Genomic DNA, 27,544 nt, shown 5'->3' with positions numbered 1-27,544 from the left:
GATCTTTTCCTGAACTTGAACATGTGGTTAAGGTGTCTAACCAACACGTTAAACATAAATAACTTTACTAATCATCATATACAATCCTTCTCTTAACTTGATTGTCCTTTATTTGCCAGGTAGAGATATTTGCAAATTTGATGCTGTCCATGAATGAAATGTGGGGTTCTTCAAAGCCTTGTGTATCAGGCAAATTTGTACTTTTTGCTGTTTAGATATTCATTTATATATTCAATACAAAATAAAATAAACTTTAATCAGAAGGGAAAGCAAAACATAAAATAACAGAGAGAAAGAAATAAACATTTTAGAAATCAAAAACAATCACAGCTTGGACATCTTCCCGAACTGCCCCTTTCATCTGCCCAAATTATATCCAATAAAACATAATAACTCATATAATAAATGTTCCTGCTCTGTATTCTTAATTATCACAATAAAAAATGGAATACACTCACACACCAATTTATGGCATGATGTAAAATTTATGACCCAAAAACGTATATATTATATACCATGTAATTAATTGACAACTAGCAGAAACAAAATGTCAAAAAGATAAAGTACAAAACACTGTCCATTTACTTTTTATGTTGTGACAGATGTTGCTGCAGCTGCTCACAGATGTTGAGGATGTAACTTTGCAGTCACAAGTAAATTGAATTCAGTTATAGATACACATAAAGAGCAGATGTGCATTTCAGTGTGTATGTTTGTGTCGTGCTCGAGCACCTGTAATCATTATCAGTGAAGGGGTTCACATTCCAGTCCACTAATTACAGAGTTGAGGCATTGTGTGCTTTGATTTCACCAGACCCTGACTGTGCTGAAACCACAGTGTTCCCCCCCCGCTGCCCCATCTTTTTTCTCTCGTACCCTCAAAACCCACACATGCAGGACATCCTTTATCCCACCTCCATCCCCTCATTTCCAACCTCTTTCACTTTGAGTATTCTGAAAATGTTGTCACTGTGGCAGTGGAGGAGCAGATGGCCGTGCAGCATTCGATGCAGAGGTGGCACGGCAACTCTGTGCTCATTAAAAAGTCCTTAAAACCTTTTAAGCATGTGAGTTTGATTTTTCGCCTCCTGCTTTGTTTGTGTAGTTTTGGTCATTTGTACTTAAAATGTGGAACAGACACTTAAGGTCTCAGCATGGTCCCTGCACCAAACTGTGTGTGTGTGTGTGTGTTGTGTTCAAAGTCTCCACAACAATTAAGTTGAACACAGTGTACTCACACAAGTGACGCTGTCTCGTCTTTGCAGCAGTTTGCTTTCTGAAAGAGGGCTGAGAAGAAACCTATAACTCAAGAGGCCAGATCTTGAAGTTGATAAATGGAGGAGAAGCCACATGTGATGTCTCATTGTTAAAATTAGACATCATTGTTAACAATAGCTGCATGTTGCCATTACGCAGCATGTTTATTTCATTGTTCTTGCCTTGAAAAACTATGTTGAAGAAGGTGAAAGGTAAAGCGATTGGCTCTGGGGCACCACAGATCAACCAGCCACCCGTCAACAAGATCCTTCGAGGCAGTCCTCTCAACCGCAAACCATAATAATTCAGACTTTGAGAGCTGTGTGCTAGATTACGTGTGTAATTGCAGAGGTTTGCTGCAAAAAAATACAGTGCAAGAATCCTGCAGCAGGCCTGAACCTCCCTCGTCCCTCAATCGTGTCTCCTTTGCCTGGTCACTACTTTCAAAGGACTGCATCACTGACTGTATCTATAATAATTAAAGTCCCTCATGTGAGAGTAGAGCTCCTAAAGATAACTACAGGATCTGGTTTGCATCCAGTTAAAGAGGTTATAGTCCGGACTGGCCTTAAATCCTCATCCTTAGTTCTTCCTCAGTAATCCCAGTTGAAAACATCGAGCGTTTATCTGAAGAAGATGCATCTGTCAGGGAAATGATGAAAGGAAAGCTAAATAGAAAAAGAAGACAACTGTAACAGATAACAGTAGTGGTAGCTATTTCCCCTTAGATACCTCCATCCACATGTGCTTTTCATCTTCACATCCAACCCATCCGCCTGACTTCATGAAACCTTACTCATTTGGTTTCAGTCTAAATAGGTGTCCCGACAAACTAATATCAAATATGCAAATGTTTGGATAGAATTAAGAATACAAAAATGAGTTTAAATGAAAAAGTAATACAAAACAACCTGTGTGATATGTTATTTATTTTTCAGGGTCTTTGTTCGTATCTATAATAGACTTCTCTGTGAAATGGTGACTCTCAGATTTCTTTCTGGAAGCATTCAGGGCAGTTGTCGTGTATCTGGGTCGCACTCTGTTACAACCAGTGGTCACCTGCTGTCAGGGGAGTCTCCACAATCCTGCAGCATTTCCTCACATCAAAGTGGCTGTTACTGCTGCTGCTCTAAACCAGTCTATAACCGGGTAATCCCGACCGAGTTTATATGCAATTCCATCATCTGTAATGTCATTTTTTCTCTACTTTATACCAGCCATTGATTTGCATATTTCTCCTATTTGGAAATTGTGAATCAGTCAAGTTTAGCTCCGGTTTTAATTTGTACTTGAGGAATACTCTTACGTCTGCAGAAACATCTTTTGAACTGCTGTAAAACATCTTTTCTTTTACTGTTTTATCATACTATAATTAAAACTACAGCTCTAACATTAGTGCCATAATTTCAGTTAACAGCACTTGGCAGAGGTTAAGAGACCCCGGTTTAAACACCCAAGAAATCCATTCTGCTTTGCAACCACTTTCTGGAAATGTCCGTACAACTGCTCATTTTTTCCACCTATCTGCTCCACTTAAGCTTAGTGGCTTTCTAAATTTGCCACAGTCCACTTTAACATATAGAGTGATCTATCAGTCAACCAGAAGTATGTAATGCTCAAAACATCTGAGTCTCGCTCTGGGCCTGGACCTGCCCAGCCTGTCCTCGTGCTGTTTTATGCAGCTCTTTTCCTGCTCTTCCACGGTAATGCAGCCTGATCTCGGGTCACAGAGGTCAGAGTATATGAGCAGACATCTGGACCAGAAAACTGGTTCCAACATCACTGTAGGGAATCAGGGGAGTCAGTTTTATCAGTGTGAGAAAGCAGTCTGGCTTAGTGACAGGAGGATGGCGTAGGTCTTTAAACAGTCAGAGTAGCTTTTTCTCCCCTTTTTGCACCAAAGCCGTGCTCTCTAACCCGAGCTTGTGCAGGTCCAGTCAGCTTGTGGTGCCGGTGAAACCCAACCAGACCTGGGCTAGATCAAGCTTTGGCTGGCCGCCGTGTCAAAAGCGCCAAAGGTTTATCACCTACCCCATTCTTGCATCTTGAATCTTCTTCTACTTATTTTTCTAGTCTGCTCTCCAAAGCTCTGTCTTTTTATTGGCCTTGGCAGACACGTTTGTTCAAAACAACTTACAATAAGTACCGACCGTGAAATAACGAGAGCAAGTTATTAAAGATTGGATCGTGTCCCAAATAAATAGTCATGTTTCAGTGCTACACTACAAGTGGTTTGACATCAAACTGTCGCACTTTTATTGTCTCTTTATTCATTAAGCACTCTTTTCTCCTCAGCTACAGTCAGCACTGTAGTCGACAACAATGAGAGATCAAAACAAGCAGTCATCAGCCCCTTCTACTTCTGATGCTATGACCCTGGAGCACAGTTGGACGACTAAAGTCACAATTGGCCGCATTTGCCATGTTGGACCATTTAGTTTCGAAAAGTGCTCTTAACCTTGTGTACCAATGCAATGGACTTTTACCATCTTTATGATCCCGCTCATTAAAATTAACTGTCTAGCTGTAAAAAATAGATTTTCCCTTTATGTTGCCTTCTGGATTGTCTTATGCACTCCAGATCTAACATGAGAAATCCATCCCACCCCCCCGTTGATTCAGTTCCACTCCTCCCTCTATCTTTTTTTGTGCCTCTCCGGGTTTTTGTCAAAACACTTGGCTTTTCCATGAGGGAAGGCCTGTGCTCTCGTAGCAACCAATCCAAATACGCAGAAACACACATAAATCATTCTCTCCGTACTTGGAGATAATTGCCCGGATTGAAATACTACAATGTAAAATATGGCAAAAGATAACTATCTGTTGTAGATAATCGTTACTTATACATAGGGTGTTTATTTATATGTCAATCTGTGTGAACAGCTATAAACATGATTTCATGTCAGCCCATACTAGGCCCTAAATTTAAACGGAGCAAGTCATCAAACTAGCCACACTTTGAGTGCCACTGAGGGAATACCCCTCATTTAATCGGGCATATTTTAAGAGATCCCCTAAAAAGCTTGCCCTACCCCTTTAAAAGTAAGCCCATCAAACCTCTGCCTTTTGATCAACCTCATAACTCCTGTACCCCTTCCCAAAGGCATTTTTTAACACCAACATTAATGAGCCTTTCTTCAACATCTCGTCTTCTCTGAGGTGACAGCCTGTCCTGTTGGTCCCCAGTTCGAGCCCATTATCACCGGGGTCTGGCAGCGGACACGGCCCTGCAAGGCCCTCGACCACTGTGCTGCTGTCTATAAAAATACATAAAATGCTGCTCGAGCCAGCGCCACCGCCCTCATTTACCTTTTTGACTACTCTGTGGCGGCCGAGAGTTTGTACTTTTATAGGCAGTGGGGGTCAGGTGGACGAGGTCTTCGGCATTATTTACCCCAGAGTGCTTGTCTCGCTCGCAGAAGCGCCCAACCTGCCCTCGCCTTCACCCTCACCTTGGCAGCTCGGGGGCCTGTAAAGCATAAACACGGGGTTGGGATGTAGGGAAGGGGAAAGAAGGGGGGGGCTCTTGATGAACTCACGGGTATCATCACCTCTGAGTATACTGTGTTTGGCTGATGATTGAATGAGATGGTCCAAACGGTGTGTGTTAAAGAATCCCCAGGGTTGCCCTTGAGTCTTCTGTCTGCAGAGTTTACGATCTGCATGACTGACTCCAAGGCCATGTGAATCGGCTTTTTTTGTGCTTTCCTATATCAGTTTTTTCACCCGAGGCTTTATATAACTTTTTGTCTGTAGTTACAAAACAGACATTTAAGCAGTTCTGCTTTGAGTCTCATTTTCCACTATTAGTTGCTGTGAAAAGCAACATTAGCTGCTTCCTAGCCAGGGGCTTGACGGTTCCCCTGCTGCCACAAGTTCTTCTCGTCTTCCCTATTATCTCCCACTCCCTGGGCCTTGCTGTTTGGTCCCTGGCTTTTATGGCAGGGTAGGAGAGGGCCATGAGGAAATGAGGTGACCTTGGGGTCACCAGTGGAGTCAGGGGGCTGGAACCGGACCACAGTCCTGGCAACCCAACTCTCTCAGGACTGGTTCGGGTCGGGGCGAGCAGAGCAAGGAGACTGGGGACAGGGTCTCTACCATCCTTGACCCCAGCGTCATATGCCTTTAATTAGGCGAGATTTGAATTTGTTTACAAGTCCCTGCAGTCTTAAATCTTCCACGTCCCCTCTGTACCCTCTACCCACCATCCCCTCATACCTGGAGTCCTTCTTTTCTTCTTCTCTTTAATATGGTGTCAGACATCTATTTATTATGCTGTTTTAACTGGTTTTCAGGAATGGGTTACAAGCTATTTGGGAATCCACCAAATAGGATTTGAGGGACACCCCTCTAAGATGTTAATCTGTTATGAAAGGCCGCTCACCCCACTAAACTCCCCCTGCACTGGAGCCCGGGGGCTCTTTATGGCCCCATCAGGCACCCGTGTGGACGACTTACTGCTGACCTTGTGACCCGGCAGTTGAAGCCATATGAGGAGGGAATCTTTCTCTTGTCCCATTACCTCCTACTCTCCTCATTCTTTACTCGATTTCTACCCATAGGTCCTCCCTTTGTAGACAATGTAGAAATTCTTCAAGTTAGTATTTCTTACAATTAAAACATTGGGTTTTCGTTGTTTCATTGGTCAATCAATCAAATGTCAAGTCTATAGTCAATCATTAATCTTACCAAACCATATAGTATGATGTCTTGTTTATAGAGTTTTGGATCCATGTCTATTAAACCTCTTCTGATACCTTTTGTATACCAACACCGGAAGCTCTTTATCTCTAACAGGCACCATTTATATTCACTCTCATGTGAAAGATTTACACAGAGCCTAGCCACTGTTATTAGGGAGGTACCAGCGTGTTTGCGGCACCAGAAAGTCCTTCGACTGGCTCCTTCATATTAAAACATTTACACGTAACCGAAGAGCTGTTACAATTGGCTTACTAGCATGTTAGTATCCAAAGAGCCAGCCACAAAGGGCCTGGTCCTGGGGAGCTGAGTAGCTAATTGGATCGGTTGGGTTAAATAAATGTTTGAGTTCTCCCTTGTGCTTGGGGGGGGGGGGGGGGGGGGGGAACTTGGAGTAGGAGCCTCTCATCTTAGCAAAGGAGGCGAAAATGGAGATGAAAGCTAGAAGGAGAGAAATAACGAGACTCGTGAGCTCATTTATGATAAAGATCAGATTTATCCGAGACCGACCGATTTATTACCTGGCCTATTAATATCAGCCGATATGAGCATTTCATTTATGCACTAATATGAAAACTTTATGTTAACGTTTTAATTCAAGAATTATTGTATCAGCATTGTATTTACCATCCGGGTATGACTCGCTGATGTCACGATGTAATTTGCACACATATTTATCATAATGAATGTTTGATGATCATTTTGTCATTGCAGATTCCAGATCCAGACGTCAACCACTGGCCCCAACAGCTACAAGAACCTGAGCGACTGCTTCCGCACCATCATCCGGAATGAAGGGTAGGTCATCCATAACATAACATAGAGTTTCTTCACATCACCAGTGACATCTGTGTCATGTTTCTTGTGGCTCCTTCTTTACTTAGATGGCCAAAGTTTTACTTATGTGTAACTTGAACTCATTTCCACTTATTCTATTTCCATTCAAAAAAGCTTTAGTTGTACTTCAATGGGAAAATTCTGCTTACAAACATTAAAACAATTAGTTCTACTAAAAACATTTAAATTATGACCTTATAAAGAAAAGGTTTAAATACAAGATAATTGGAGGGGCCAGTCCATAGTTGGTAAACTGTGTCCAACACAATGAGGGCACATGTTTTTAAAAATGTCTTTACATCGCAGAGAAATGTATTTTATGCTTTATTTTATCATCAAAGATAAGCTGCTGAAAAATGGAATTGTCACAGTGAGAACAGCGATGGTGCATGAGGGGTAATGGTGTGTTGTCAACATGACATTTACACTAAACATGCCGATAACTCCAAGATATGGTGGTGTGGTGGTGTTGTGAGTGGAAAGCTGAAGGTGTTCGGTTGTTTTAATGACGGCTTGTGTGTCTATCTACAGAAAAATCATGCAACAAGCTACTGAAAGAACCTTATAACTCATTGTAGCTCACACTGGATGAGAGCAGAGCAGCTATTGCCTCATGTTAAACACCACAACCAGCTAAAGACAGAGATCCAGCCACACTGCCTCCGCCTCGGCCTGCCGTGTCAGTGACAGCTCTGTGAGACAGTGCAGGCCGAGGAGAAAGTGGTTGCCACTCGCTCTGTTTACGGCGAGTCGACAGCTTTACAGCGGATATAAAGTTGATCTGCTGCGAGGTGTGAGCAGGCGCACGGTGAGAGGCCGGCTCGTGACAGTTGGAAATCCTCTGTTGGCTGCAGTTCAACAGAGATCCTGCTACAGTAGCTGTGCCCTCTTCACCCCACACACCCTCGGTGTGAAATCGAATGCCTGAAAGCTTTTTGGGTGTGTCCTTCGGGAGGAGGTTTGCATGAATTTCCAGAGAAGTCTCTGACTCAAGGAAATGGTGGCGAAAATACGCAGCCTCAACCCCATCGGCTATTTGGGCTATTTGACTGTAATTTCATGCTACAAATCTCTGTGTGTATGTGTGTGTGTGTGTGTGTGTGTGTGTGTCTTTGAGTGTGTGTGTGTGTGTGTCGGCAGACAGACGGAAGATTCACTTTGCGTCAACCAATTATCACTAACAGTATATTTTTTTGAGGCTGTAATCACTCCCCAGTAGCACATTGAGTTTTACCCCCAGGCCAAACCACTTAGTTATAATTTATACAAATAGTGTTAGGCCCCGCTGTTGTAGAATTATTATTAAAAATAAACATTTCCCTTCAGCCCGTGGTAGGACTGAGCTAACACCAGGCCTCACTCCGTCTGAGGCGATGAGGGAGGAAACCTGAGCTCTCGGCTCGAGCCCAGTGATTAAACTGAAGAAAGACATGGAAACGTGCATGTGCATGACTCCATCCATTTGTCACTTTATAGCCGGGACACAATGACCTTTAGACTTTACTTTTTTATATCGAAGCAAGATATATTTTATACAGTTTAAGCCCAGAAATTTCTATTTGAAATTTTTTACATTAGGTGGTTAATAAATCCAGAAAATCTGGCATGAAATCCTGTAGCTGTGCTCATAAGTGTGTGACAGTGTGAACTACATTCACCAACATGAGGTTGCGTGTTGCCTCACAGGCCACACTCCCCCCCCCCCCCCCCCCCCCTTGCATGTGGGTGCAGCAGAATGAGCATGTGTTAAGTGTTTCCGTCTGGAGGCAAACAAAAAGACTCTATTCTCAAGCATTCTTTACCAGTGTGGTATCCAGAGACTGGGTCGGGACCCAAAACATGGTCCCAGAATTATTAGAAGGGTCCATGCATTGCAGCGGAGACTCTGTACAGTAGATCAATGAGTAACACCATTGAACTAACGGTGCCGGGTTGGTGGGGTGTTGGGGGGGGGCCGACTCCAGCTGGGACCACCCATGCAAAAAATATATACATCCACAGAAGTGTGAAGAAGAACAGATAAGTGTGTCCACCAGATTACATGTGTTTTTCTGTGGAGAGAGAGGCATGGTTTGTGTGAAGCAGCTGGCAGCTTCAAGGGGTAGTTTGATATTTTTGGAGGGTTGTTTATTTACTTTTTTGCCCAGAGCTATATGTCGTGGCACATATCAGTTTTTGGTCCAAGCCCAAGCGTGTTAATTAGGGAGCTCCAGGGGTGGTGGGGGGGGGGATTTCTGTTATTTTTTGGACTGAGCCAGGTGTTTTCCAACTAATTTCCAGTGTGTTCAGGCAGGTGTTGGATGCTTTATATTCACTGGGCAGACATGAGAGTGGTATCAATCCTCTTGTATAACGCACACCAAAAAATATAATGTATTCAGAAATGTCACATCTCTAGTCATTCCTAACGTGAAAAGAAAATCTAAAAAAGTTTAGCATGTTTGTTTGAGTTAAATTCTTACATCCTCCAGGTGTGAACCTGAGGCTGCACAGTTACAGTTTTAGCGTCAGAGGAGACACTTTTGAAATATCACCTTTCTCATTTTTCATTTTATAGATTAAACCAAATTTAACATAATGCACTAATTAATAAATATAGGTGATGTGTTCAGCTATAGGTATATAATATAGCAGGACTGAGGCTCAGTGATACAAATACTATGTTTACATGCTATACACACACATATGTGTACTGTATATATATGTATGCTGTTACCCACAATACGACTTTTATTGTCATTCATCCTCATACAGAGTATACGCCCGAATGAAATGTGGGATTCTCACAAGTGCAAAAATTACAGCAACAAAACATGCAACGTATAAACATGACATACGACATATAAACAGAAGAACACGGGTGTTGCATATGTCTACTGGTGGTGAAGGTGCTGTGTGCCTGTATGTTAAACATAGGAAACAGATTAAAAAGTCCCCGTGTTTGACAGAATAAATAATAAATACCAAGCAGATTAAAAACAGCGGTTAGAACAAAGCGTGGTCAGCAGTGTAGTTATCCCCCTATGAGTACTGTGATCAAATATGTGTGTTTATATACTGTATATAAAGTACAATAAAAGCATTACAAGAGAAAATGAAGTGCAGTGGATGAGTAAGAGGATTCTATAATGGTTTAGTTGGTCTGTAATCGTTTTATTCAATTGTTTTTTTTACACATGGCTTTGCTTTTGTCCAGCTCCTCATTGTCGTCATAGTTTTTAAAAATCTGAAATACAACCAGACATCTGCCCGAGGCCGGGCGGCGCCTTCAGTGGAGCAGCGCCCGCCAAGTTCTCTGTCTCTCGCGTGGCCGGGGTTTCCCGCTCGGCGAGATCTGACCACGGGAGGCTGAGCGGGTTCGAGCTTCACGCGTCCATAGGGAGCGCCTTACACTGGAAAAGGAATATATAAAATGATCCGTCTCTGGATTTTATGAATTGATATTGGACCACTCCATTGAAGAAGGATTTGATTCAGGAAATTCATTTTTTTTTTAGAGACACTTGTTATTTGTGGTTTAATCCAGTGAATCCTGGCGACTGGTGATTCTGACTCGTTGTCCCTCCCAGCGAGAAGGTTACAGTCGACACTGGGAAAGTGGAAATATTTGTAGATGAAGCATGCCGGTTGTTTACATGTTGAAAAGTTCCTGGGGCGGCTCATATTTCTCATTACAGAGCTGCGAAAGTTAACCCTCATCTCTGCTGATGACAATCATTCTACTGATTTCATATGAATGCAAATGTTACTTTATGCTTTTACACATTTCTCCAGTTAAGAAGTCAGAGCTTGTCCGTGTGATTATTATTGGCCAGTTTATTTAATCAAATGTTTGTGTGGTTGTGTCAGTGCTACTCCTCCGCTCCAGAATGGACGGGAGGCTGTTAAAAAAGGAAAGGTTTATGAAAATGAAAGACAAATCTCATACACAAGTGCATACAAACACACATCTCCTCCCCCCCACCCTGGTCAGGAGGACATTTGCATAGTAAAGCCAAAAAGGGACTTAGTGTGTATTTTACATTGGGAATCAAATTAGAATTCAAATGCTTGCCACTCACTAGAAGCCATATTTGTTCTGTAACAAATTTCTCACCCCTCCTTTATCACCTGGTGGCCCCCCCGGCTTGACCACACCCGGGAAATCCACGGCCACTATTTGCATGGACACAGAGAGCCGAGGGTTGGGCCTTCCGTCCGACTAAAATGACTTGTTTACACAAACCAGTGGAGGAATCTATTTCTCCCTTGCTCTCACGTGTAACTTGAGGTGTTGACTGTGTACTTGTACGAGTTGGCAACAAGTTGGTAATAAGTTGTGGTTCACTGCAGTTTTAGGGAGGGGGTCTCAGCCTCTCTGGGTTCTGTTCGGCTGTATTGGCTCCTACCTTCTCAGGTTTGACTGTGAAAGCCAGCAACGGAAATATTTACCCTCGGACTCAATCGTCCAAGATCATCTGTGTTGACTTGTAGACGATGTTGCCACAACAGAGCCGGTGCCGCTGTTCACAGGATGCAGTCGGTCACGCCTCATTCCACCTGTGTATAATATCAAAACGCACTTTATAGTTTCTTTCTTTCTGTCACCTGAAGGCAACATAGTCCAAGAGTTGCTCTGGTGGGGCTGATTGTTGGCAATGAAGACAACTCCGATGGCCTCAGTGTTTTGGTCCCGTTCACATCTTCCTGTTTGTAAACATGAAGTAGAATTAAGGGGAAGTAGTTTCTTCTACATTGTATTCCACAAAGTCTATAAATAGTTCTTGTTGTTTATAACCCATTCCTAACTGATCAGAATCCATGTAGTTAAGAATTGTTCAATATCATTTGTTTTTGTTGATTAGCACTTTCACTAAAACAGGAAATGGCCCAATGATATGTTATTTATGTCATGTTGAAACTGATTGAAAAGCTCCATACAGAAGAAAATGATCAGAACCAGATTAGATTCCCTCTGAACTCAAACTTCCTCTTTGAAAGAGCATCTTTCTTCTCTATTTTCAGAAAGCAATATTTTGTCTAAACACAGGCTGAAGCGTAGTTGTGTATTCCTGATATGTCTGTCGCCTGTTGATGTGACACATTCCCTGTTTTTTTGTGTTTGCTGTGTGTCTCAGTAATGTCTGAAAAATTTAATTTATTCTGATACAGACAATCATTTTTAATAGTATACGATCTTGTAAAATCAAATATTAATATAAGAAGTAGTCAGCAGTTTAGCAGACAGCTATTGCTCTGTCACTCGATGACAAGTGTTTTGATAATTAGTTGTGGTTCGCTGCGGTTGTTGGACGGCGGCCGAGCTGCTGTGGCTTCTCTGCATGTAAGGGCTCGTCCTTCTCAGGTTGTATTCAGTCGAAATGTAAGAAGCCAGCAGCGAAAATATTTACACTTGGACACAATCAACGAACATCATCTCTGTTGACTTGTAGACGATGTTGCCACAACACAGCTACAGCCACTGTTCACAGGAAGCAGTCGGTCGCGCCACATTGTCCTCGCCACACCGAACTGTGTATATTATCAATATGCTCTCACTGAAATGCTCTTTCTCTCCGTCACCTGCAAGCAACTTAGTTGAAGAGTTGTCTGAAGAAGTGTCTGTTTTGGTTCTGTGTGTGTTTGCAGATACGCTATGCATGTCTTCCTCTTTGCTTTGGACTTTTTGATTTGATGACTTCACATTCTGCATTGCATTGACTCATTTACTGTAGGTGATGGTGCAATACAAGTAGCTAAATCTGTTAGAAGATCGGCCATTGAGGCATGTTGGGGCGTTAACAGACGAGGTGTTCTCAGAGGAGATGAGTCTTCAAGATCGAGATGAACACCCTCTGCTCTGATAGCATCTGGTATCTTGTTCTACCATCAGAGAACAGACGAGAGCCTGTATAGAGTCTGATTGTCATGTGTGCAGGGATGTTCAGATTTAGTTCTCATATACATTTAAGAAAATCTTCTCAGTGATGCCAACCATGAATAAGAGGGAAATTCTTAGTTTGTTTTAATCTTGAAGATGTTTTATATTAGAATCGCTGTGAACACATCGCATGAAAAGCATGAGCCCAGCAGTGTGTTAGTCATTCTCCTGGAGGACTAGGTTGCAGAAGAATCAGGTTGTGTCCACACAGACGAGACTCGATACCCGATCTGTTCATTGTTTGTTTTTTCTGGGATTTATTGACATAAATAGAAAAAGGAAAAACTTAAATTGTTTGCAAACAAATCTGTTGGTAGCCGCTACCAGCATAATGCACATGGATCTGCCGTCACTAAGTAGGTTTTATTTTAATTATTCAGATATAATCAGAAAAAGATAAAGTGACTCACTCAAATCCATCATGTAATTTACCTGTAAGCTCTGTTTCTGAAATATTTAGTTCCTCTGGCTTAACAATAAAGAAAAACATAGTAAAACACCTCTCTTTCTCTGGAACTGGGATAATTTGCATTTCCATGAACTCAATATTTTCTCATGGAAAAATTCCCTGCCAGTAAATAAACAAGGAAGTGGTTGTTTAGGATTCCGGGTCCGTCACTTCTGGTCATGTTGTTCGGTCTGAACTTGTCTAGAACAGTCACTTGACACATTATGATTTATATCACTGTTGCACAATGTTGTATAACTTCTCTGTGTAGTGTGTCAGCAAAGTAATGTAGGTCCATATTTAGTGACAGCATAGTACCTGTATAATTTTTTCTTGGATTGACATCTTTATGATTTGTTAGTGTCAACTACACAAGTTCAGACCAATGAACTTTTCTACCCATGTTTTCACTAAATTGAAGAATGAGGGAAACGCACATGTATGCACTTCTGAATGTATACGAAACACGCTTTATGCCGCCTTTGCAAAACAGAAAACATACAACTACCAGGACTGACTGCTCTCAGCTGCTCTTACATCATTCATGCTTTGCCCTTATGAGTAAAAAAAACTCTTACATGTTGTAGGTAAATATGTGATGCGGTTTAGATACAATCTACAGTTTTTGGTCTGACTGTGAAAGATTCTAAACACAAAAGGAATATCATTGAGACATTTGTGTACGATTAAATAAGTGTTTTTTTAGGTGTTTGCATAATCTAACAATCTACCCAAACAGTCCACCTATTTTGTAAATATACTCCATAAAAGTGATATCTGACAAAATACAAATTGTGTGAAATATAGGAATACATTTTCACATGCATAACTCACTGCTTGATTGTATTGTTCCTGCCTTTAAGTAGGATGTAAGTCACTGATGGACACATGATGAAGCAAAGACAAATTGACTGAAATTACACAGCTACTGTCCAACTCATCAAATGATGAAATAAACGTTTAAGTCGTTTCCTGATGAGGATGTTTACCAAAGTTTGTGGTTTCTCGGTCGATGCGTTGCCAAACAGCATTAATATACTCTCTGTTTCCATTTTGTGAGCTTGGTATGTGTCCTGGTTTCTATGTGTACTCTGTTTAGATTGTTTCACACAGTGAAGACTGAAGTGGTGCTGTGACCTTACAACTTTAAGAATCCCACGTTATACCAGTATGTGAGAAAATGTGTGCTCCTAGAAGGACAACCTCACCTGTCGTGTCTTATTAAAGGACAAACTGACGTTGTTCCTCCAGAGGACATTGTGTTAGTTGGATTGTGGGAAATGTAGGATGAGAGACGGACAAATTAGATGCCGATACTGACTCAAATCACTCTATAGGGTATCAGTGAGAATGGGTCTGATCTATGTGGTTAAATCCTGTGAGATTCTATGTTTACATCTCTACGTGTATCACGTTACCAGTAGAACCATACATTTCGTATGGAGCTGAAACAGAGGGTCAGCTGTTTGCAGTTACTTCATACTTGCTTGAATTCTAATTTCTGAAGAATTTTCATTTCCATTTAAGTTGTGAGCAATTCTGTTAATACAACAATTCACTCAATGTATGCGTATATGTGCACATTTATTCATTGCTTTTTGTATTACAGAGTTAGGAAAAGCAATATTTGAGTCCAGCCTGATGTTGTTTTTGTCCTGATGTAAAATAATGATCCCCCAGTGAGACATACTGTACAGATTGTTATTATTATTCAACACTGGCATCAGATCACTTTTTCAGCCAAATACCCAAAACCCACGTCAGCATCAGGACAGAAGCGGTCAGGGTGGTGCATCCTGGCTCCATCTTTTTGGAACTTGACATATTCTAGGAACTAAAATCAGGAATATCTTGGCTACTGCATCGACTGTAATCTTCGTGTAAATGCTCCAGTGTTATGAAAGTGCACATCTCAATTCCCAGAATTCTCTTAACTAGAAATGATTGTAGTTACTTATCATTTGTGGTGAGCATTTTTCATTGTATGACTTACGAGAGATAGTTAGATTGTTTTTCCAGGATGTTCCAGGCAGCTTTGGGCATCCAGAATTTTAAACTTGCTTTTGTTGTGTAATAAATTGTGTGAAGTAAGTTAAGCATTGCTTTATTTATATGCCAACACTATACAGATGTTTACAGTTTGTTATCTGCTCAATGCAGTCGACAACATTCAGTTTTAGAGATGTTTTATAAAGTGCATGATCGTTTTTGGAGAGGTTGCTGTAGAAGTGTCTCATTTTACTGAAAGAATCTGCTGGTTGTTCTCTTGATTAATAAATGAATATTGTGGTGTTATTAGCATGTTTTGTTCAACTTAACGCCCAAACCCTCAAAATTATTATTACATCAACACATTTGACAAAGAAAAGCAGAAAACCTTTAATATTTGCCATTGTTCCTGATACATTTTCTGTCAATCAATACTTATCAAAACCAAATTAACTGACAAATTCTTTTAGTTCTTGATTACATCCTGTTTTATCAAAATATCAGAGACAGTCAACAAACAGATAAGCAACTTGCCTTTTCTCTCTGCAGCATCTTTGGCTTCTACAAGGGAATCCTGCCTCCGATTGTGGCCGAGACACCGAAGAGAGCAGTAAAGGTGAGATAGAGCACGTGCTTGTTGTTTTAATACAGAGCTGCAGAACTTCTTGGGCCGTGACACTCAGACTCTAAAGTACACAGATGCAGATTAAACCCAAGAAGTCGTCGGCCACCTCAGCCGCTCGTATATTTGCTCTGTCTGCCGTCCCAAATATTGACATACAACCATTAACAGCAAGCCCAAGCTTAATCTTTTGTGTGCATATCTCTATTCACATCACCAGTACATGTAATGGTGCGATGTGGGGAGGTTGGGCACAGAGGAGGCCTGATGCCTGGTAGGGAGCTTCTCGGTAATGAGATGCTGGAAACAAGGATGTGTGAACTAATAGGCGCTCACACTGAGGGGGAGAAATGTCTGGAGCAAAGAATTAAAGCAAATTAAAGCCTCAATTAAACCACCTCTGCTGGTGTTTTGGTCTTTGCTCAGATAAACAAATCAGCGGATGTGTCTCCTGCTTCAGGTGTTTGTCGAGTTGATAAGATGTGTGTCGGTCGTGGCTGCTTTTTCTAGTTTGTGCTCTTGTGTATATGTCGGTGTGTATGTGTGCTGGGATTATTCATTCATTATTCATTTCTTTCGCAGTTTTTCACTTTTGAACAATACAAGAAGGCGCTGAACTTGACTCCTCTGTCTCCTGGTTTGGTAAGTTTCAGACACAGAAACATTTTAATACATCTTCACCTGTAAAACAAACATGCGCTCCTACACACACACACACACACACACAGACACACAAAGACACACACATACTCTTTCTGAGCCAGGAAAAATGTTTTAAAAACTCAACATTCAGCTATCCTGCCATGTGCTGACGAGACAAAGACAAATGCCAAGAATAAGTTAACCAGCCAAATGAATTAATGTAAATGTAAACGTTCCTGTCAATGTAGTTTTCACTGCTGCTTCATGTACAAATAGAGTTAATGCAACAGTACATTTGGAGAATTTATTATTCATCTTACATTTTTGTTACACTTTTTTTTGCGACTTTAACATTGTAATAAATAGAGAATTGACGTAAAGACAACTGAACTACCTGAGCCAGCGGCCATCTCACTTTAGAAATGTTCACATGAGTGTTTCTCAAATGGGGATTAAGTAAAGGAGGCTCGGATAAGAATAACTATTTTTGTTAGGTGTTAAGCGCATGTGACAGCATCACTGATGACGTGAATCACAGATGCTTTAATAAAAGTCAGACTTAAATTAATAGCAGTTGAGGGGAATTTGCAGGTTTTAAAATAGAATGGAACTCACGCAGAACGCATACCTCCACCCAACGGTCTCATAAATTCAATCAAGCTGCATCAACTTACTCTCACTCATAGATCTCAGTGCCCTACATACTGCTGCTTGTTTCATCAAGATCAATTCAATATTCTTTGGGAAATTGGTAATAAATTTTGTAATGTTAAAGAAAGAGGAAGCCATAAGGTCTGTTGTCCGGATCCAAGCCAAAAGTTAAAGGCTCTTTTCTATCCTTCCACCAAGTTTCATGGAAATCCTCTAAGTAGTTTTTGCATTATTCTCCTGACTATTGTTGATCGTACAGGACGTTGATCAGGCATTATGATATATTATATATAATGAAACACTGTCGAGCGCTGATCTCCACCAAGGCCCAACACTCCCCTTGAATTCTATCAAGCTGAACCAATCAACAACAAACCTAGATGAAAACTCAACCGCCTTGGCCGAGGTAATAAAGAAGAACCTAGTATTTGTGAGTCCTAACAATAAGGACCAAACAAACACTTGTATCCTTGTGTTAAACCAACACATCACATTATTTTGCTCCAGATCCAGTCATCCAAATAATATCCAGTCCTAAGAAACGCCCTCTACTGTACGTTTGATTGGCGGTTGTTAGTTCTGGGGACTGGTTACACCACAGAACATACAAGTGCTTCCATCCTTATTGACTAACCTGCTTTCTGTTACACTGACTCAGAGTTTTAAGCTGGACAGATTTGCGTTGCCGAGGTGCGGTCATCACACACCACCTATTCAGGTGGCAGCCATGTGTCAGCCGTGATGGATGGCATACCTGGAACTAAGCGCCGGGGCTGTCCCAGCACGGCGCATATCTGCGGCTTGTTTTCACAGCCACTGGTGGACAAATGTTTACCTGTCCCATCCATCATGTTCCCTTCTTCCTCCTCTTCTTCCTCCTCTTCCTTCTCTTCCTTCTCACTATCTTCAAGTAGCTCCAATTCCCTCTCATTTGATCATAAGTGCAAGTGGATTAGGATCGGTTCTGAATGTCTGTCTCTCCCCCTCTCCCTCTCTCTCTCTCTCCCTCTCCCCCCCTCTCTCCTATTCGCATGGTGCAGCTGAATGCCTTCACTCTGATTAATGGGGACACACACAGTAATAACACAAATAAGGAATTAAAACGTGGCTCGCTGGCTGTGTAAACATCGCCAGGCCTGTCTGAGAGGATGGGTCCCGGGGCTCTGACAGCAGGATAAAGAGGCAGGAAGAGTAATGAGCTATAGACACGTTCTTGACATGTTCCCATTACACTTCTCTCTGAGCACGCACGTGCACACACACACAGACACACACACACACACACACACACACACACACACACACACACACACACACGCATCCCAATGGAAATACATGTAGTGTTGCAACATCCACTGTTAATTACTGGTCAGGGATATAGATTTATAAATACCTGGTGTTTTTATTACATGTTTTATTGTTACCATTAATTGAAGTGCTTTGATTATTAGAAGCTTAATGTTTTATAATTAAGAGATGGAAATTATCCTCCTTTGTAATGATGTCTCTTAAATGCCTTACTTGTTTTCTCACATTCTTCAGTCTCTCTCTCTTTCTTTCTTTCTTTCTTTCTTTCTTTCTTTTGTTCACCCTCTTGTCTGTCATCTGACATTTTTTGCAAATGATAACAAAACACAGCTGCCATCTGCGTCTTCAGACGTGTGTCACATGACAACAATGACAGAAATGTCCAGTTCAGACGCAACAAAGAGACTCGAGGAACAAGTTTCCACGTCGTCTTTTGTGCTTTTCTCTTCTGCCCAAATATTATCTCCACATTCTCAGTCCTGAATCATGTCCATCTCCTCCACAGGCGCTGTCTGTAGCCGGGCTCGGCGCAGGCCTGACCGAGGCTGTTGTCGTCAATCCGTTCGAAGTGGTGAAAGTCAGTCTCCAGGCCAACCGAGATACCTTCAAAGAGGTGGATAGAAATAAAATACTGCTTCGACTTTTTAAATTGTGCACATTTGTCCAGAGGCCCAGTGGGTTTTTTCTCGTCAGCCTTTTAACATGTATTCCTTCTGAATTCTCTCTCTCAAATATAGCAACCCTCCTCATTTGCTCAAGCCAGGCGCATCATTAACTCGGACGGCTTTGGACTGAGGGGTCTGAATAAAGGATTAACATCAACACTCGGACGCCACGGAGTCTTCAACATGATCTACTTTGGCTTCTACTTCAATGTCAAGGATGCTATTCCTACCAGCCCGGTAACACGCCAATCAAAATCTATGATCACACTCCGACCCACAGCTCTGTTTTGCTTATTGCCCACAAATGCAAACTGCGAGCCAAGTGACAGACGCACACTCCAGCTTTGCTTTGTAATTTATAACCCTGACTACACCAAGTTAGCTAACCTCAGGCTACACGATCCACACGTGTCCCAGCCACCTTGCCAGTGGGGAATAACAAGTGTTTGACAGTGTGATTAGTTCGCCTGACTGCCAGGGCGAGGAGGAAGCAGAAATCAGAGCGGCGCTTCTAAGATCAGCTCAGCTAATACCTCGTCTATTTGCTCCTCATAACATCCTCAAGGTCTCGTGTTACACATCCGGCAGCGCCTGATGGCCCAAACAAAAGTTAATTTTGTTTAATGGAAACGTTGCCATACGCTAGTTCCACATGTACAAACTGGGGCATTAGATTAACTCCAATGAACTAATGGGAAGCAGACAGCGGCACTATTTTCAGGAGAGGGTTACAGCGGGGGGGGCACAGGCTCGGGTATATTTTCTACATTTTTCCAGTGACTCATGATGTACAGAGGACCAAGTGGTCGTCCTCTGTGAGAGATAATTACGTGGCTAGATGACTCAAATAGCTCTCGTCTCAGATTGTGGCTTTTGGGAACGACCCATCAGTTTGTACATCGATGGAATGATCCTGTTTGTGAGCGGCCATTGTTGAGGGAGCAGAGGATAAATATTGTGGGTCCCGGTCGCTCACAGGCGGAGCTGATAGAGGCTTTTGTCCAAAGCCCTTTTTGGGAGCAACATAAGCAACGAGCTTGCAACTCAAACACGTCAGTAGTCAAATTCAGCGGGCCGAGCTCGGGCTCCTCTCGTATCGCCATTTGAATAGTACAAAGGAGGCAGATAGCACACTGCCGTCATTCACAAGTGGATGTGTGAGGAGATGTTTGCTCAGGGCTCTTATAGGAAGTGGGTTGATGGGTGTACTTAGGCTGCGGGTGCGGTACCCCCTTTCCCTACTTGAGCAAAACAGAAGAAGTGGGATTAGCTGTTGATTTACCATCGGCTCTCAGGGTGTCCAGCCGCTTGAGAAAGGCCGGGACCGGAGAGGCTGCTGTCATTTGTAAAAATATCCTGGCCAATTAGCTGTCAGAGCTCTCTGAGTCCGGGCTTCTCTGGTACAGTAATACCCCTGTGCCGAGTCACAGCCCAATTACCCAAATTGTCCCCATATGCCTCCCCAGTCTGCCTGCATGAACCCTGTTTATAAATCCTCTGTCTTGGCTTCCCCCGAGAACATGTGCTTCTGCTCAGCCAATCAGAGCGCTGCGCCACACTCAGGAAACGCTAATCTGCCCCCCGCTACCATAAAATGATCCGGGCTTTCATGGCAGCTTTGCAATCATATGCACAAGCCCGTGCTCTCCTCACTTTCGCTCACATACAAATGCACATAATGTATCAGCATTTATATTGTCAGCTCCATGAGGCTGCTTCTACTTTCTCTTTATTTATTTATCACTCTGCAAACGTTTCCACTAACTTGAATGCACATATACCACTTTGTTTTAATCCTGAAGTCTATATAAGTACAGTGCTGGAGCAGATGTACTTAGCAATGCGACAGAGTAGAAGTGCAAGTCATGCATTTGGAATTTGAAGGTAAAAGGAGAAGAGTAAAGCCCTAATAAAATACCTACAGTTCTAAAAATAAAAGTGCTCATTATGTAGAATAATGTATATTAATGTGTTGGGAAATAACCATAGATGCTTTAATGTATTGATTTCATGTTTCAGTTGGTGAAGATGGGATTAAAGTCAAAAACAAGTATCTCAGAACTCTATATTAGTACAGTACTGGAGCAGATGTACTTTGTAATGTTCCACTGCTCCATCATACATGGATCATTTTATCCAATATTCAATCCTGGAATCTTAACATGTTCATGATCTGTAATATAACTGTTCTATTTCTGTTTTATAGATACTTGGCTCTGTACAAGGGGCTGGTGCCTAAGATAACGAGGCTTGGACCAGGTAACCAAACAGCTCATTATATTGACCTCCTCTTCTCCTCCTCTTCCCTAGGACCCGACCCTGGAGTTCATGAGGAAGTTCACCATCGGCCTGGTGTCCGGGACCATCTCCTCCTGCGTGAACATCCCCTTCGACGTGGCCAAGAGCCGCATCCAAGGGCCGCAGCCGGTGCCAGGAGAGATCAAGTATCGCACCTGCTTCCAGACCATGGCCCTGGTGTCCCGGGAGGAGGGGTGAGTGAGAACAATCCTCGAGATGAAAATTTAAAAACGCTGTCACTGCTGCATCCAAGAATTAATGAGCCACTTTGTCTGTTTTGTTAGCAATTGATAGCTGGTTATCTTTCACGCCGGCTGTCAGAGAAGACAAATGCACCAGCGGGTGAAACCGGGGCTTCACCGTAACAGTTTGAGTTTCCCTTCAGAGGAACTGAATGAATAAACTCGATGCACAGCTGTGTGATCCGATGAATGGAAAGCGAAAAAAAAAGTGACGTGAGATTCCCGGGCTGCGTTCCCCACGTGTGATCATACGTTTCTGCAGTCTGTCAGTTGCGTACAGTAAATGTTAACATATTTTTCAAGCCTCGGGAGAGAATGACAGCTCTAAATGGAAGCTTCAAGGAAAGATCTATGTTATGTTAGCGATCGCCCGAGGCTTTTCCCACTTTCCCCCCCCCCCGCCCCGCCCCCCCCATGCAGCACCACGAGACAAGGGCCGGTCGAGATGTTTGTAGTTAGTGGCCTGTAGGAGCCTTGGGGGCGGCTGCAGGAACAGCAACTGCACCGCCCGTCGTCGCAGGGGTGTGTGGAGGCTGGACGCCGCCCCCCCCCCGCCCGCCGCCACATCCAGTCCCCTGCTCTAACACAACACAGTCCCTGCTAATTAGTGGTCCCTATGGGAGACGTCGTTAAGCAGACCCTAACGAGCCGCGCGGCGCTCCACGGGTCAATCTAATCAGACAGAGGGCCAGGGAGGAAGTGGGTCGAGCCTTATTAACGCCATCAGTGGCAGGGGGGGGGGGCAGGGAGGCAGGACAGGGAGCGCGAGGCGGAGGACCGGCAGCCACTGGTCACCTTGAACGCATTAAGAGGGCAGGTACTCGCCAGCGCCGGCCCCTCAGACTCCAGCCCAGGACCGGACTGGGTGACAGAGAGGCCGGCCAGCGAGAAGTCCACACTCCACACTCTCCACAGATTAAACACACATTCACATGCAAGGACACGAGCACACTTTATATGAAGGGAATGTGTGGAGGATGGAGTCATTCTCTCTTTTTCACTTCTGTAGCAATACGACAGAGTAGAAGTGCAAGTCATGCATTTGGAATTTGAAGGTAAAAAGAGAAGAGTAAAGCCCTAATAAAATACCTACAGTTCTAAAAATAAAAGTGCTCATTATGTACATAATGTATATTAATGTGTTGGAAAATAACCATAGATGCTTTAATGAATTGATTTCAGGTTTCAGTTGGTGAAGGTGGGATTAAAGTCAAAAACAAATACTCCAGAACTCTATATAAGAACAGTACTGGAGCAGATGTACTTTGTAATGTTCCACTGCTCCATCATACATGGATCAATTTATCAAATAATATAATACCTACAGTTCTAAAAAATAAAAGTGCTCATTATGTAGAATAATGCCATAGAGGCTTTAATATATTGATTTAATGTTTCAGTTGGTGACGGTGGGATTATTAATCCTACGACATAGCTGCCTCCAGGAAAAATGCTCAAAGTCAAAAACAAGTATCTCAGAACTCTATATAAGTACAGTACTGGAATGTTCCACTGCTCCATTACATGTAACATGGATCATTTTATCCTATATTCATCCTGGAATCTTAACATGTTCATGATCTGTAATATAACTGTTCTATTTCTGTTTTATAGATACTTGGCTCTGTACAAGGGGCTGGTGCCCAAGATAATGAGGCTGGGACCAGGTAACCAAACAGCTCATTATATTGAAGATAAAAAAAAAATGTTTGAACTTGACCTTATTAGTTGTTTTGAGATTGGAAACAAAGCTAAATTATTCCTCCTCCTACTTCCCTCTCAGATGTGTGTTTCCTATTTTCATTGCTCAATAACAAAGTAGTCAGTTGTTTAACTGGAAACATTGTGTGGTTTAAAACACTCGACATGTGTGTTTATTCACCGTCTTGTGTTGTTTCACAGGTGGAGCAGTGATGCTGCTGGTGTATGAATATGTGTCTGGTTGGCTTAAGGAGAACTGGTAACAAAAACAAAAAGGGAAGAACAAACACCCGGAGTGCCTTATAGATTGTGCCTCAATCCCAATACGGTTACCTGACTCCAGTAGCATGAGACCAAACGAGTTCATCTTTGTTCAACAATACAATACACATTACTGTTATTAAAAACACAGAAATCAACATTCCAGTCAGTCCTAGAAAGCAGTTTTCGAAGGAGAACCTCACATGCATGTCATTTTATCAGAAATTCAAAAAGCAGCAATATTTCAAAACTGCCTGAAAAACACATTTCAATGTAAAACCAGTTCCAGTGTCAATCGGGTTTTAAGGCCCTGAAAACAAGTATTTTCACTTTCGCTTCTGATGATGTTCAACAACGAGCACAATATTTTTGATATGTTTTGTTTTGCTCTATTTCCTCTCACTGGTTTTGAGTGTATGTCACATGCCTCTCTGAGCCAATCACACTGAAGCAATATTTGATGCAAAATCTGATGACAGTTGAGGAGGTGAATGCTTATGTTGCAAGTTCTGTTCCTCGAATCAGCTCAAACCAAATCCTCGTCGTCCTGATGAAGCAGATTGTGTCTTTGTGAGTTTAAAAGCAGAATAATAAATGTTGATTGTTGCTTATTTAGTCTTGAATACAACAAGAAATGCTTGATATTTGAAATCAGGCTTTCCAGGGTTTAGCTGTTAAAATCATTCAAACAGTCCCATTAAATTGCAAACACTTTTAGATATTACTCCACGGAGCGTGTCTGATTTATTTCATTAGAATTCACTCATTCTTTTTAGGGGAATCTGTGAAAATGGAAAAATAAACGTGTTTTTTTATCTAGCTTCCAAAGAAAAAACTGGTCCCACTATAGAGGACTTGATTATATATCATCATTATACAGCTGCACATGTTATTTGTACCTGAGTCATCTGCTCATGAAGGAGCAACAGTTCAGCAACAGTTCACTATGCACTCAGACATACTTTCTGTACGTACACTTTGTCATGTACATCAAATACACAAGATCGAACACGTATACTGTGATCACAACCATTGTGCTGAGCCTCACTGCGTATTTCAAACAAACCAAATATCCACAGTAGTGCCTTTTTAATAAGGATTTATAGGTATAGAAACGTGTATGTGTGTTCAGGCCTGTTGCTGAGCTACTTGTATTGCATGACTGATATTTTAATGAATCATCTATAAATTGGACAAATGTTTTTTGTACTATCTCAATTTAGAATAGAATTTGTTCACAGTTACTTGCATGTATTGGTAACAAATAATAAAAACAAAGATTGAAATCCGACTCCTCACTTTGGCTCCTCGCTGTGTGTTTGGTGATTCTCCTCTAACTGTCACCTTGTGTTGATGCATGTTTGTCTTCTGTGGAAGTCTTGATTTCTGTGGAAGCCTTTCCATCAATAAAGGTGTATCCTCTTCCTTCAGGTTACTCCCTTTCTCCTCCTCCTCCTCCTCCGCCCTTTGTTGTTTGAGGGCCTGTCAGCCTGTAGACGTCCTCTCAGCCAACCAAGTGTCACTCTTGTCTCTGGCGGTGGTGCCAAGTCGGTGCCGGAGCGTTGCCTAAGTGCAAGTTAAAACAACAAGCTTGAGAAATTCAAATGCGGCTGCAGGACCCGGGGTTGGGGGGGCTGGGGGGTGGAGTGGAGGTTACCGCACCACATTCTCTCCCACTGCCAGTCTATCTCCTACACAAATATGCACACACACACGTACACACACATGCAAACACACACCTGTTGCACAGCCTCAGGCCTGGTGGCTGCACTGGAAGAGACTCATCTCAACCTGGTCTTGTAGCAGCAGATCCTCAGAGCCACGTTGGCATTTGACAGTAGTCATTAACGTGGGAGTTCCTCTCTCTGCCAGGACGGAACGGCTCCTGTTTTCTGTTTTTCGGGCCCTTGGAGCCTGAGGTGATAGACTTAACAACTGCGGCCTGCAGACTGATGGAACCGTAAGCGTTGAACCTGTCTCTTCTGTAATGGAGACCTGAGCGTGGATGTTTGTTTCAGATCTGACAGCTTGTAACGTGTCACCTGGATTCCCTGCTCACAGCACCCGGATCATAAATCATCAGCGGCAAAGTCCCCTTCTCCTCCTTTTCCCGACACCCTTCCCATGTATGTTCCTCATCACCACCCCCGCACCCCCCCTTGACGTTTCAATCCAGGTGCTCCACTTTGACAGGACTACAAGGCCGTACCTGTCTTTTCCCCCAGTGCACACACACATGGGTCCTGATTAATATTTGTATTAAAATATCCAGGTTTCCAGTAATTCGGGTCGGTGTGATTGAGCCACATGTGTTCACACCAAAAGACACAGAACCAGACACGTTCTGATTTTCCGACCACTGGTTTTGAGTGTATGTCACATGCCTCTCTGAGCCAATCACACTGAAGCAATATTTGATTCAAAATCTGATGACAGTTGAGCAGTTGAACGCTTATGTTGTAAGTTCTGTCGATGGAATCAGCTCAAACCAAATCCTCGTCGTCCTGATGAAGCAGATTGTGTCCTTTTGAGTTTAAAAGCATAAAAATAAATGTTGATTGTTGCTTATTTGGTCATGAATACTACAAGAAATGCTTGATATTTGAAATCAGGCTTTCCAGGGTTTAGCTGTTAAAAACATTCAAACAGTCCCATTAAATTGCAAACACTTTTAGATATTACTCCACAGAGCGTGTCTGATTTATTTCATTAGAATTCACTCATTCTTTTTAGGGGAATCTGTGAAAGTGGGAAAATACTTTGACAGGACTACAAGGCCGTACCTGTCTTTTCCCCCAGTGCACACACATGGGTCCTGATTAATATTTGTATTAAAATATCCAGGTTTCCAGTAATTCGGGTCGGTGTGATTGAGCCACATGTGTTCACACCAAAAGACACAGAACCAGACACGTTCTGATTTTCCGACCACAGCTGAGGTTTTACTCACCTGTCTGCACCACGCTGCTGTTTTAAGGCATTAAGAAAACATTCTGGCTGTTGTCAGCTTCTTTTTACAAAATCGTGCGCTGAGCCGAAACACACACGAAGTGCTGTGCGTTACCTACCCTGCACTGTGTTACTCTGCAAATGCCTGTCTTGTTTCTGATTGCATGTGGGAAAGTAAAGATAACCATATGACACTGAAGTCAGACTCAACATCATTAATTATAAACACGTGTCTGCCCTCCATTTTTTAAAAGCGAAGCCTTTTGAGACCCTGCTCCCACAACGCTGACCAACATTAGACTACAACAACAAGGGTTATTAGACTTTTTGAGAAACTGTTCCTCCTGTCTCGAGGAAACACACTGTTCCTATTTTTTTCGATACTGGCGTCAATTAAGACGACCGCATTTTAATTTAGCTGTGACTCAGAGGAGGCTAACAAGGCTGCGCTCGGTTCATGTAGCGTAGTTGAAAGGAAAAGTTGTGTTGTTTGTAGGCTGAGGTAACACAAACAAAACAAAAAGCAGAGCATGTAACGACTTCTTCATGCCACTCGGAGAGCTAACTATCATTTGCAGTGTGTGATGGATTGGGGATGGTTGAGGGGGGGGGCGTGCTGTTACAGCAAATGCACAATCATCACGTCCCTGTGATGTGGTTCACTTACGGTCAAAGCAACACTAGGATCCCTGAGCAACGGTCCGTGACCACTGGATGCGGAGAGCGGTGCTTTCCAAGTCAAATCCGCCCTCGCATGGGGAGGACTGTTGACACTGTGACACGCAGGGGACTGTTTGTGTTGTAGCAACAGGACGAGTGGAGACATGGAGGCCTTAACCAAAGCAGCAGGTAGAAGCTGTGTGTTAAAGAGCAGGTGAGCAGCTTCACGTCCCTGATGGACCACAGAGTGTTTCCATCTCTGATCACTGATCACTGCAGGAAACTCCTGATCTATAACGCTACTTCCCACCATCAAACTTCCTGAAAGTGTTTTTGCATCATTTCACAAACGTGTCATTTGTGTGCGCTTTTCTTTTTGTTTCTTCTTTTTGT

At 42.6% G+C, this 27,544-nt stretch overlaps 1 protein-coding gene across 2 annotated transcripts in view; it reads left to right on the top strand.

The window, feature by feature from the left end:
• Positions 1 to 24,833, top strand: part of slc25a21 (solute carrier family 25 member 21) — a 90,143-nt gene extending 65,310 nt beyond the window's left edge. For both annotated transcript variants that reach the window (XM_061082601.1, XM_061082602.1), the window contains 8 exons: positions 6,673 to 6,756; positions 15,702 to 15,768; positions 16,357 to 16,416; positions 18,881 to 18,988; positions 19,113 to 19,277; positions 21,351 to 21,532; positions 23,195 to 23,247; positions 23,483 to 24,833. In XM_061082601.1, coding sequence (XP_060938584.1) covers positions 6,673 to 6,756; positions 15,702 to 15,768; positions 16,357 to 16,416; positions 18,881 to 18,988; positions 19,113 to 19,277; positions 21,351 to 21,532; positions 23,195 to 23,247; positions 23,483 to 23,544 — 781 coding nt within the window. In that variant the 3' untranslated portion in view covers positions 23,545 to 24,833. The remainder of the gene's footprint in view (positions 1 to 6,672; positions 6,757 to 15,701; positions 15,769 to 16,356; positions 16,417 to 18,880; positions 18,989 to 19,112; positions 19,278 to 21,350; positions 21,533 to 23,194; positions 23,248 to 23,482) is intronic.
• The last annotated feature ends 2,711 nt before the right edge of the window (positions 24,834 to 27,544 follow it).

This window comes from Limanda limanda, chromosome 12 (assembly GCF_963576545.1).
Source record: "Limanda limanda chromosome 12, fLimLim1.1, whole genome shotgun sequence".
NCBI classification, from domain to species: Eukaryota; Metazoa; Chordata; class Actinopteri; order Pleuronectiformes; family Pleuronectidae; genus Limanda; species Limanda limanda.
Note: the sequence above shows the minus strand (reverse complement) of the source record. Positions and strands in the feature narration are given on the sequence as shown.